Source organism: Mustela nivalis (assembly GCF_964662115.1).
Source record: "Mustela nivalis genome assembly, chromosome: 7".
Classification (NCBI taxonomy): Eukaryota; Metazoa; Chordata; class Mammalia; order Carnivora; family Mustelidae; genus Mustela; species Mustela nivalis.
In genome coordinates, this window is record NC_139026.1 from 107,334,613 (window position 1) to 107,347,903 (window position 13,291).

A 13,291-nucleotide genomic window follows, 5' to 3' on the forward strand; every position below is an offset into this window, starting at 1 on the left:
TTTATTTGACAGATTACAAGTAGGCAGAGAGGGGGGTGGGAAGCAGGCTCCCCGCTGAGCAGAGAGCCCGATGCGGGGCTCGATCCCAAGACCCTGGGATCATGACCTGAGCCGAAGGCAGAGGCTTTAACCCACTGAGCCACCCAGGCCCCCCAACCCTCAGCCTATTCTTAACACAGCAGCCATAGCAACCTCGTGGCTCAAACAGCCTCCAATGGCTTCCCATCTCACTCAGATTGCAAGTGTTCAAGCCCCTGCAATGGCCTGGAAGCCCCCGGAGCCTGTTCACTCCATCCCCAGCCTGGCCACTCTGACCGTGCAGCATCTTCCACTGGGTCTCCTGGTCGCTCCTGAGACATGCCTGGCCCACTCCCACCTGAGGTCCCACCTTAGGGCCTCCATGTGCCTCGTTCTCAGCCCTGCTGCACACAGCCCACTGCCTCCCTTTCCCACCCTGGAGGCCTTCTTTGCTCAGGTGCCTCTGTCTTAGAGACAGCTCCCCGAACTCTCTGCTGATGGCTGACATCAGCCCCCACCCACCCCACTGTGACGGCCTCGCATCTTTGCTGTTCTCCCCAGCACCTTCTGACACACCGCACGATCTGCTTGCTCACTCGGAGCACCACCCCCCACCCTCACCTCCAACGGAAGAAAAGCTCCTGAGAAGAGGGGGTTTTGTCTGTTTAGTCACTTGTCCACACCCAACACCTAGAACACTGCCTGCTGTCTTCTGTAGTGGGCTCCCAGTAAATACGTGTTAAATGAATGATAAGGGAATGGTGAGAAGATGCTCACAGATGTCCCACAAGGTATTTTGGCCTCCAACAGGTAAGGTACATATTAAAAAAAAACAAATTGCTTTTTACTTCCAACTAGTCCAACATAGCTATTAAAGTGCTTCCTTATCCCGGCCTGATTTGATTTGATTTCATTTGATTTGCAGGAGCAAATTCCTATTTCTACGGAGCCTGAGCATCTAAAACTTGGAAGGCTCTTTTTGAGAAAAAGAATTTAACATATAAATGCAAAGTGAGGGGTGCCTGGGTGGCTCAGTGTGGTTAAAGCCTTTGCCTTTGGCTCAGGTCATGATCTCAGGGTCCTGGGATCGAGCCCCGCATCGGGCTCTCTGCTCAGCAGGGAGACTGTTTCCCTCTTTCTCTCTGCCTGCCTCTCTGCCTACTTGTGATCTCTGTCAAATAAATAAATAAAATCTTTTAAAAAAATTTAAAAATTTAAAAAATAAATGCAAAGTGAAGTAAAGATCGTTTCAGGTGAAGATGAACATGTTTGCTCTCTTGATGGTAGCTACTGCCTTCATAGGTGTGTGTACACCTGTCAAAACTTAGCCAAACTGTCCACTTCAAATACGTACAGTTCACCATATGGCAATTAAACTCCAATGAAACTGCTTTACAAATAAGCAGACTAGGGGTTTGGAAGGGGGACATGCAACGGATGGTCCTGAAGCCCAAACTCACAGACCTCCCTCGGGCCTGCAGGAAGGCGGCAACCGCTCTTGGTACCAGCCGAGGACACTGAAGCTGGAAGAGCCCACCCCGAGCACCCGCCCGCAGATCTGGCAGAAATACCTGGGCTGGCGGCACCACGAGTGCAGGACACCAAGAAGATGCTCGGTTACCAGCACTGCCCTCTGAGCCCAGGCACAGCGGCCCTTTCTCCACAGCACAGAAGCAGCAGCACAGAGGGAGGCTAGTGCCCAGCAGGGGCTGAGAGACTACTCCAGACATCAGAGATGCCAGGAGCCCCAGGTCATGGAGACACAGCCCCCTCCTAGTCCCACAGCACCCTCTGCCCTCTGCTACTGGGCTCAGGAGTTTTGCCGTCCCACGGGCCGTTTTTGGGAGCCACAGGAGCCAAACCCAACTCAGTTGTCAGTGTTTTTCCAAGTTGGGCATCTTCCCTTCCCTTTCTCTGGAACAGCACCCTCCACTCTGGAACAGCACCCCCATCTCTGGAACACCACCCCCCCACCAGCTCATCTCAGGCGGTTATTCCACCCAGTTCTGTTCTGCTGATCAGAGGTGATGCCAGGGTGGAGAGCACCCATAGGCAGGAGCGAAGTGCAGGTTCTCTGTGGGTGTGTCAAGCCAAGAGGGGCCAACCAGCTTCCTTCCTGCCAGCGGGGTGCTCCGGAGGCCACCCGGTCACACTGCTGCCACGGGGCCAGCTGGCCTCTAATCCAGGCTTTATTTACACTTATGTGGGGAGTTGCTACTGCTTCTCTCGCTCTCGTAATGAGCAACAGTCGTGAACATTTACTGAGCCCCTTCGTGCAAAAGGACCTGTGCAAATACACTGTTCACTGGGATAGTCGGATCTGCGTCCCCCTTTTCAATCCTCACAGCTACTCTGTGCCACTGCTACTGCCATTGCCTTCTACACAAAGGGAAATCGAAGCACATGGAGGTTCGGGAAGCCGTTCAGGGTCACAGGCCAACAAATGGTAAGGACTGAAACCCATCCAGTCTGGTTCCAGAACTTGTCTCTTCAGGACTGCACAGCATGTCTTCTACTTAACATGGAAGTGAGGGCCATCCTCTCTCAGAAGCGAGGGTCATACCTGGTGCCCCCAGGTCTGATGTTGCCTAGGGAAGAAGTAACTGTGGCCCAGAGAGGGGAAGTGATTCATTCAAAGTCACATGGTTTGTTAAGTGTCCCAGGTGCCACGAGAACAGACACTTCTAAGGCTTCACAACGGTGCTAGGATGGCTGTCTCCCTAGGCAGGGCTGGGAGCTGCCTCCGCAAGACATCATGGGGCTCCTCCCTCGGGACCGATCCCCACCTGGCTCTCTGCAGGAAGCAAGCCCTTGGCTATGTCCGACTCCCCTCGCCCAGACCCAGGTCCTAGAGGAAGAGCCGACTATTGGGACCCCAGGAGCCTGCCCAGTGTTTTCACTCACGGACTGTGCTTCCCCCAGCTGACAGACACCAATATGCCGTGGATGGCGAAGATATCAGAACGCCACAGTCGAAGGGAGAAGTGGAGAGAAGCAGGGAGCATATGCTAAGAGGCAGAGCCCTGAAACCACACGGCAGGCCAGCAGGGAGCAAGGGCAGTTAAGAAATGAGTGCAAAGTCCAGATGAATCAGTGGTAGGGAAAGAGACCCACATCCTTGTCCCAGCTCTGTCATCTGCTGCTCGAAGTCAGGCCAGTCTTCTCCCCTCCAGGGCGGAGACCGCATGCTGGGGTAGTGGGAGGCCAGCCTGGACCTCGGCGGGGCCAGTCGGGCAGCGGGGCATTACAGAGTGGCAGGTGGCCTCGGCCCACCCTAGAGAGGGCCTGGGTGTGGCTGGAAAGGACGCCCCCGCCAGACCGTGGCCCATCTGTCAGAGGACATGTGTCCAACAGCCCCAACTCACACCCACGGCCCCACCCCACCATAGGCAAGGACAGCGGAGGGACAAAGGGGAGCCTTGGCCTCACCACAGGTTGAGGGTGGAGCCCTCGGGGCTCACGCGACCACCACCACTTCCTTCTAACCCCACACTCGATGTCACACGTGCCCATCAGCCAGCCCAGGCTTCTCGCTGGCCACACACTACCGCTGACATCGTTATCCTACCCGAACACGCCGGTCTGGGACGGCCATTGCTGCATCTCATTCTGCCTATATTGCCTCCCCTGTCTGCACCAGCTCTCCCCGGGGCCATAAGTACACTAAACAGCATCGAGGACGTAAAGCACCTACTGCCTAGCGGAAGGTCAGCAAACCTAGCCGCTACTGCTGTGTAGCTCGTAAGGCCCTGTTACCACGAAGGCTAGGAGTCCTCAAAAGTGGAGGAAGCACGCACCTGGGTGGCTCAGTAGGTTAAGCCTCTGCCTTCAGCTCAGGTCATCATCTCAGGGTCCTGGGATTGAGCCCCACATCAGTCTCTCTGCTCGGCAGGGAGCCTGCTTCCCCCTCTCTCTCAGCCTGCCTCTCTGCCTGCTCTGTCAAATAAATAAAAGCTTAAAAAAAAAAGTGGAGAAAGCTGAGAACCTGAGGGCAGAGCCCCCCACTGAAAAGAAGATGGACATGCACGGACATGCACACACCGGGTTTTGGCTTCCTAGAGGCCTCTCCCGGGAGTAAGCCCTCCCGTCCTCTAGGACCAGCCCTAATCCTGATGGCCTGGGGGCCTCTCTGTCCAGGGACCAGCTGAAGCTATAAACACCTACAGCAGAGGAGGAGGCTATTTGTGGATAAGAAACTTCTGCCTGCAGCCTCAGAAGGCAGAGATTAGGCCTGACACCTGAGCTCGTATCACTGTTGTCCCTGCAGCGCTCTGAGGCTTCTGGTGAAATCCCACCCCACCCTGAAGGCCACCGCCCCAAGATGTGGTCCCTGATCCCCACCCAAGTGGGTGTGCTCACTCCCACCTCCAAGTCCCGGTGCACAGGGGTCTATGCCTTTCTCGAACTCTTTGGCTGAAAGTCACTGGAGCTCCTACCTTCCTCTCTCCCTAAAATTCGAGCTCTTGAGGACAGAGGACATGTCCCATTCAGCTCCACACCCCAGTGCTGCACACCAGGAGTGCCCCCACGCGCTCTCATCCCTGTGGCAGTGCTGAAAAGATGCTCAACGTCACTAACCATTAGGGAAATGCAAATCAGAACCACAAGCTACCACTTCACACCCATAAGGATGACAATTCAAGCACAAACCAACTAACCACGAGAAGCAACAACTGCTGGCAAAGAAGCGAAGACCCCGCGACGCTTGCAGTCTGTTGGCAGAACGTAACATGGCGCAGCCGCTGGAAGACGGTCTGCCACTTCCACAAAAAGTGAAGTGCAATTACCCCGTGATCCGGAAATTCCATCTCTAGGTATTTTCGCAAAAGAACTGAAAAGGAGGGACTCAGATACCCATACACGTGTGTTCATGGCAGCACTAGCCACAACAGGGGAGAGGAGGAGACAACCAAGTGCTCACCAAGAGCTCAACGGATACACAAAACACGGTGTAGCTGTGCAAAGGAGTATTATGCAGCTATAAAAAATAACAGAGTCCTGACCCGGGGCCGCAATACAGGTGAACCTTGAGGACACTGTGCTAACACAAACACTGTATGACTGGCTCTACCTCCAAGAGCTACCACGAAGAGGCAAATCCGTACAGACACAACACAGAAGAGAGCTTCCCAGGGGCTGGGGACAGCAGAGTGGACAGGGAGTTAGTGTCTAAGGGCCACAGAGTTTCAGTTTTGGGTGGATGAGAATGTTCTGGAGATGGAGGGTAGCGATGACAGGTGCCACAAGATGAATTTTACGCCACTGAACTGTGACTTAACAGGGTTACAGTGGTAAATTTTCCTTGGTGTCTATCTTCCCACAATAAAAGAAATAAATGAATGGAACCAAAACCAGACAGAAAGGCGGCATTATTATCATTGCCCCTAGTTTTACAAATGAGGAATTGAAGCTAAAAAAGGTTAGACCACCAGCCCAAGGCCACACCAGCTCCTGGCACAGACCAGGTGCGAACTGAGAGTCACACCATCAGGCCTTCAGAAGTTTGAAGTCAGTGTATGAGCCAGAGCGGGGGACATGGAAGATCTAGAAACCACAGGGCAAGAGAGCAAAGGGCAGTGGAGGAGCTCGCTTGTAAGAGCTGCCGGATTGCTAATGGCAACTGGAAGCCTGGGCCACAAGGCACCCAGGGAGACAACAGAGGATGCAAGGAGAGGAGATGCAGAGAAAGGGGGGACACCAGGAGAGCTGGGAGACTCAGGAGCATGGTGGGCAGAACGAAAGCATGCAGAGAAGACAGAGCCAGCCAGCTCTCGTGCAGGCAGAACAGAGAAGGCAAGAAGGAGCTGTGAGGGGAGGGAAAGATAAGAGTGTGGGGGCAGATAGGGGTGAGAAGTTGCCCTACGCTCACCTCTCCACCACCTGCCCATGGGGCCAGAGGCCAGGCTGGCCAAAGGTGGTCAGAGCGACCAGCATGGTAGTGCCAGGGCGAGGGTCACAGAGTGACGGGGCAAAACTGAAGGCAGCCGTAGGCAGTAGCCGGCCAGCAGCCTTGGTTGCGGGAGCCCATCCACAAGCGTGGGAGGCTCGGCTCAGAAATAACAGGCGCTAATCTGTCCTGCAGCTCTGCATATTATCTGCATGTCTGCTGGCCCTCCTCAGCCTGTCCTGCGCTGGCTGTCCTGGGGCCAGAGCTGGGAGCAGGCTGAATCCCTGTCCTGTATTGAGGTCTAGACTCCTCCTCAGGGCACCCGACCTCAGCTGGCTCTTCTCCCTGCCTGAGGCCTCTTCCTGCCTGCTTGTTCTCAGCTCCCACCCTGTGTCCCGCTGGGCTGGCCCACCTACAAGAGGACCAATGGCCGCTGACTACAGTAAGTGGGGTGTGTACAGACCGGGCACTCGGGGGTGCAGGATGCAGCTATGGCACTGAAGGGTGGCAAGAGTGGGTCCCCCGAGGGAAGAGGAGAAGATCAAGAAGAAGAGCCAGAGCGAGACAAGGTCTGAGTCAGCTTGGCAGCTTGTCCCTCTTCCTCCACCTCCCCGGGGTCCCATCCCACACACCGGGGCTGAGCTCAGAGCTATATATACCTCCCAGCTGGACGGCAGCCCCTGCCGAGGGCCCCTTCACCAACTCCCTACGCGGTCCTGCCCTGGCTCAGCCCCAGCGCCTGGTAAGAGGAGATGGGGATAAGCCAGTGTCTGGACCCCAGCAGGATCTGTGCTCACGAAGGACAGGTGCCCTGGGGGCTGGGTGAGTCATCGGACACTGAGAAGCAGCCTCCAGTGGCCCTGCCCGGAGCCTGACCCACCTGGAGCCCGGGCCAAGCCAGGCCAAGCCACAGGCGGGGGCAGGAGGGAGAGGAGCAGGAGTGGCTCCAGGCTTCACGGAGTGCACAAAGGCCACTTGGGGTGATGGGGGAGCACTGTGCCTGGGGCAGGGAACTGCTTCTAGCCTTTGCTCTCCCACTTACCACCTGAGAGAATCTGGGAGAAACTCTCGGCTTCTCTAAGCATATAAAACACGAATCCTAACCCTAACCTAACCCTAACCCCAACCCTTGAAAAGATCAAAGAGCTAGACGACATCAGAGGCCACTGACAGCTCCTGTCTTCTTTGGCATAATTAAGAGGCTCCTGGCCCCTGCCCCACTCCCCTCTCTTCCTCCAGGTCCTCCCCTGTGTGATCCCCCCACCCTCTGCCCCTCCCTGTGTCTCTGCACAGGCGGAGAGCCACAAACGGGACAACAACATAGCCAGGACAGTTTGCCAAACACCGTTTTCATCCTGCTCCCCGCGCCACTCAACAGCTCCCCTTGGGCCAGAGAGAACTTCAGAGGTCTGCAGGCTTGACTTCCCAAACTGGCTCAGTCACAATCGTCCGCCGTCACAATCGTCCGCCGACTGACAAAAAAGTCTCTTAACCCAATTCCTTTACACGTGAAGTGGGGAGAGAAATATATATCCATAACAAGTAAATAAAACTACGTACCCCGCAAATGTCTACCGCCAGGTGACTAGAAAACACAATGTGGTCTATCATACCACGCAACGTTAGGAAGTTCTGACTTGGGCTACAACAGGGAAGGCCCTCAAGGACACAATGCTAAGTGAACGAAGGCTGTCACAAAGGGGCAGACGCTGTCTGATTCCACTTCCGGGAGGTCCCTACAGCAGTCACATCCACAGAGACAGAAAGCTGAGTGGTGGCTGTCAGGGCTGGGCGGGGGATGGAATGGGAGTTGGTGTCGCGTGGGTATGGGGGCCTCAGGAAGACGCAGAAGTTCTGGAGAAGGATGGTGCTGGTGGCTTCACCACAACGTGACTGTCCTTTATGTGACTCAACTGTACACTTAAAAATGGTGAAAAGGGTAAATTTTATGTAAAGTATATTTTACCACACACACACACACAAAGAAACATCTCAGCATTCAGAGTCCGGTCCCCAGCGGCAATCCAACAAATGTCTGCTGAATCTGCCACGTTCTGCCATCTCCCTGGCCCCCCGGATACCGCAGCACCCTCGGCTCTCTCCTTCTGCTGAACACCTCTTGGCCCCTTGTGTTTGTCAGAAAAGTTGCTCCTTAAAGCACCAGGATGTATGCTGCTTCCCAACAAGAGACCCAGACAGCTCTCCAGCTAAACATTTTGTCCACAACTGCCCTCCCCACCCCTTCTCACCTTCACACCTCAGCTCTGCATCAGGACCCATCCCATTCTCCACCAGAGTAGTAGAAAGAGCCAAAGACACCGGCTCTCCATTCCTCTCCAGCTCCAGGGCAATAACCTATGTAAAGCACTTGATCCCACACCTGGCACCCCAACCAGGTGCCTCATACACATCAGCAGTCTTCTCCACGAAGCTTCCACAGGGGCCAGAAGTAAGAAGCAAACACCAGAGCAGGAAGTGGTTAGAGCAAGGGTGGTATGGGGGGGGGGGGGCGACACAGGGTACAGATGCCCACAGAAATCAGAGAGACTCTGTGCGGACCCAGCAAAGCCACAGCAGTGGGGCTGGTGAGGAGAGAGGCACAGTTACAACCAGAGCCTGAGGACGAGACCCAGGGTCCAGCTAGCATGGACCTTGTCTCCCCAGCAAGTGAAAGAAAGAGGAATCACTGGCTTTGTAGGGAAGGCTGCAGCTAAAAGATGAGCACCAGGGGCTGTGAGAGCCCCGTGGTGCCCTAAGATGGTAACAAATTGGACACGTGTTTGCTCTCACTGAAGGAAGCTGAAGAGTGTCCGCCCAGAGCTCCTGTTCACCCAGAACCCCAGAAGTGCCCTTATTTGGAAACAGGGTCTTTATAGTTGTACTAAGATGAGGTCTCACTGGATTAGGGGTGACGAGTATCCTTATAAGAAGAGGCAAGGACACACATGGACGACGGCCATGTGACAACAGAGTGGCAGCAGAGTCCAGAGAGGAGTGATTCAGCTGCAAGCCCCATGTGACCCCAGCTTCCCACTCTGGCTTGTGAGCAACCACCAGAAGCTAAGAGACTGGAACAGACCCTCCCCTCAGAGCCCCCAAAAGAAACCAGCCTTACAGACACCTTAACCTGAGACTTCTCTTGAAATAGAAAATATGTTTCTGCTGTGCTAAGCCACCCATTTGTGGCCATTTCTTACAGCAGCCCTAGGAGACCAATACGGCTAGCCCCCACGAGCCCCTCACACAGCACACTTCCGACAGCTGACGAAGTCTCTGTCTTGGGGGATCGAGGGGGAACCAGCGCTGCATGGGGGAGAGAGAACCTCAGTGGAAAGCCCTGGGGGTGGGTGCCTGGCCTTGAGCCATCTTGTTGGGAGCCAGGGCAAGGCCCCCTATTGTCAGAGGACCCACTGGTTACAGAACCCCTCCCAGTGCCTTCCTAAGCCCCGTGTTTCAAGCTGGGAGTCCTGGGAATGGAGGCCTGACTGGGGTCTTCTGACAGCTATTCGGTTTTTGGTTTTGTTCTACTTTCCCACGTACCCTCTCCTCCATCCAAAGGTCAGCACACCCCCAGGCAGACTGCTTTGTTCTTTGGCTACTGGACATGAAGGATCTCTGTATGTTCCACATTCTCAGCCCCTCCTAAAGAACAAGCCTTTCCAGATGACTCTGAGCTGGAGGGAACCTTTCCTGAGTGAAGGTCTAGAGCACCCTGCCTGCCTCTCTCCTGGAACACCCCACATCTGCCTTGTAGCCCAGCTCTGTGTTCATTCACCTCTCCCACCCTTCACCATGTTGTGAGCAAGGGCCAGACCCTCCCCACTGAGGCCTGGCACACAAGGTTCACGGCTACGTGTGTGCATGAATGAGGAATGAATGAGTCCAGGAGCCACCTTCCTAACCTCCCTTCACAGCCCAGAGTGGGGAGCTGAGAATGAGGGGGCATTTGCCTGAGGGTCAGCTTATTGGATTTTCCCAGTCCGCTCTGGGGAGATGGGTTGGGGGGTGTTCTTCCCTTTCCCAAGTCTTCTACTACCACAGCCTCTCACCCAAAGGCTTCTCCTCACATACCTTTCCACCCCTTGGGAAGCCCAGACAGAAGGAAGCAGTGTCCGCCTTAAGTTCCCCAATGAGGCACTCCCCATTCCATTACTTAGAGAAACCCGAGGGTTCTGTGTCCCCCCGTGCCCAGGCCCTACTTCCAGAACTGAACCGTGAGGGCAGTGGCCTGCCACCCCGCCCCAACAGGCTCCTTACCGTACATCTTGCCCTCGTCTGACAGGATGATCTTACGCCGGCCACAAGGTGGGTAGATGGCCAAGGCCTCCTGGAAGCTCTGCTCGATGTCGGGGCTCCACACTCCCTCCGCGTCATTGTCGATGGGCTTGTCCAACGCCTGACTGCCCCCAGAGACGTTGCTCCCCTCAGGGGAGTTAGGAGGGCTCCACTCGTTGGAGGTAATGGTGCCGGCCTTGCCCTCCAAGGCTCCGCTTGGAGGAGCGCCCGTTGGACCTGTTTGGGCAGAAACCACAGCATCGGAACTATACGGCCATCGGACAGGGCACCCCGGGAAATGCCAAGCCCGAGAATCAGTTGCTCTTCCTTGTTCGGCCCCCAACAGCACAGGAGCTTGGAGGGAAAAGGCCAGGGACCAAGAGGAAAAGAGTGAAGTGAAAGGTCTGGGAGAATTCAGGAGGCCTAGAATCTTGGGCAGGTTGTTCCCCCCGTGTAGACCCCAGCTTCCCACCCTGTGGTCTAGGCACTCTCGGAGCATAGCTCTAAGAATCCAAAGACAGGACTGAGAGGTAGGACACAAGGACCAAGGACCAAGAGATGTTCTGACATCAAATCAACAAGGGGCAAATAGGATGCAAATTATTGTACACTGTTTGTAGAAATGTAAAATGTAACCACTATAGAAAACAGTATGGAGGTTCCTCAAAGAATTAACCATAAAACTACCAAGCAAGCCAACAATTCCACTTCTGGGTATATATCCAAAGAAACTGACAGCAGGGTCCTGAAGAGATATTTGTACACCCGTGTTCACAGCAGCCTTATTCACAATAAGACAGATGAATGGATAAACCAAACGTGGTATAAACCCAAAAGGGAGTATCATTCAGCCTTAAAAAGGAGTAACAGTCTGTCATATGTTACAGCATGGATGGACCTTGCGAATGTTACGCTAAGTGAAAAAAGCCAACCACAGAAAGATAAATGATGTATGACTCCACTTTTTTTTTTTAATCTTTTTTTTTTTAATTAAGGATTTTGTTTATTTATTTGACAGAGAGAGAGACAGCGCACAAGCAGGGGGAGCAGGAGGCAGAGGGAGAGAAGCAGACTCCCGATACGGTCCCGACACGGGACTTGATCCCAGGACCCTGAGATCATGATCTGAGCCAAAGACAGACACTTAACCGTCTGAGCTACCCAGGCGCCCTATATGACTCCACTTATAAGATGTATCTAATAGTAAAAATCACAGACAGAAAGTAAAATGCTGGTTCCCAGGGAGAGGAAGAAGTGGAAAACTGTTGCTTAATGGGTATACAGTTTCAGTTTTGCAAGATAAGAAAGTTCTGGAGATCTGCACAACAATGTGAAAATTAACTTTCAATATAACTGAACTAATACACTCAAAAATGGTTAAGATGACAAATCTTGTATGTTTTTTACTATAATTAAAATCTTGTATTAAAAAAAAAAAGACGATACAAAATAAAATGCAGTTTACCATACTCCTATTCTATCCTCAGCTTGGGCTCTTTTAAAAGGAAGATTTTAGGGATGCCTGGGTGGCTCAGTCTTTAAGCGGCAGCCTTCAGCTCAGGTCATGATCCCAGGGTCCAGGGATCAAGCCCTGCATCAGGCTCTCTGCTTGGCAGGAGGCCTGCTTCTCCCTCTCCCACTCCCCAGGCTTGTGTTCCGTCTCTTGTTTTGTCTCTCTCTGTCAAATAAATAAATAAAATCTTTAAAAATAAACAGATAGATAGATAGATAGATAGATAGATAAATAAAGGGAAGATTTTAGCCCTGGGAGATTCTCACATATGGGGGCTACAGCAAGGGTGATTTGCTGGTGTCTCTAGAAGCTGACAACACAGTGCTGCCCTTTACCACTTGCCCGAATACAGGCTGGGAGACTAAGTGCCTGCAGGCTGGCCAAGTTCCTTGCAACCTCTCCTTCCTCCGAGATTGTACCCCCACCCCACCCCTCACTCAGCTCCTCCTTTTCCTTCACTGTGGACATTGACTATACTGACACTCATATCCACCTCTTTGTGAAGAACTGTGGGGTATGTGGGGCTTCGTGTACAGGGAAGGAAAAGAAAGTGAAGAATACTCTGGAAGTCTTCTCTCAGAGCATCCTAGAGGTGAGAACTATTGCTCTCTTTCTCTCTCTAAAATACATAAAATCTTAAAAAAAAAAAAAAACTTTAATGGCAACAGAGTAGATGACTTGAAAACTCTCACTCTCTAAAAGAAATTTAGAAATGATAAATAAAATTTAACAAATATAATACTTTTAAATGTACAGTTGTCTTCAAAAGAAAGTAAACACCTAGAGGCCCCCAAATGAAAGAACTCCAAGTAAAGGAATCTGTAAATGAGCCATTACTACAAAAGCCCTGGGAGGCTGCTAGGTTTTAATAGCCTCGCAGATGACAGCTTAGACCTGACAGATATGGGGAGTTGGAACTTGGAATCATACCTCAATCCTCATAGAAAAGGAAGAATACTGACAAAATATGATGAGGAAAATTATCTGTCTTGGCCTAAGTCCTAGGTAAAAAAGAGAAGAGAGGGGAAGGTGGGTGGGGAAGAGAAAGAAAAGGAAAGGGAAAAGAAAAGAAAAGAAAAGAAAAGAAAAGAAAAGAGAAAATGAAAAGAAAAAGAAAAAGAAAAAGAAAAAGAAGGGGACGACTGGGTGGCTCAGCTGGTTAAGCAACTGCCTTTGGCTCAGATCATGATCCCAGAATCCTGGGATCAAGCCCTGTATCTGGGTCCTTGCTCAGGTGGGAGCTGGCTTCTCCCTCCCTCTACCTGCTACTCTGCCTGCTGGTGCTCTGTCAAATAAATAAAATTCTTAGAAAGAAAGAGAGAGAGAGAGAGCGAAAGAAAGAAAGGGAGGGAAAAAGAAAACTGTCTTTCCTTGACCTTAAGTGGATTTGAGATTTGAATTTTACCTTATGCAGGAATTCCCAGCCAATTCATAACAATAAGTAGTGGTCCATGGTTGAAAAATCCCTGACAGTCCTCACCCATATTACAGAGAATTCCCAAAGAGAAAGCCTTACTAAAAAATGATCTCAAAATCCAAAGTTGCGACATTTAAGAAAGAGGAAACAATCTACTATGATCAATATTCAACAGGACTAG

At 52.4% G+C, this 13,291-nt stretch overlaps 1 protein-coding gene across 1 annotated transcript in view; it reads right to left on the reverse strand.

Moving 5' to 3' along the window:
• TEAD4 (TEA domain transcription factor 4) overlaps positions 1 to 13,291 on the reverse strand; it is a 65,155-nt gene that overhangs the window by 28,826 nt on the left and 23,038 nt on the right. The window contains exon 2 of the mRNA XM_082738125.1: positions 10,163 to 10,417. Within this exon, the coding sequence (XP_082594251.1) occupies positions 10,163 to 10,169 (7 nt within the window). The 5' untranslated portion in view covers positions 10,170 to 10,417. The remainder of the gene's footprint in view (positions 1 to 10,162; positions 10,418 to 13,291) is intronic.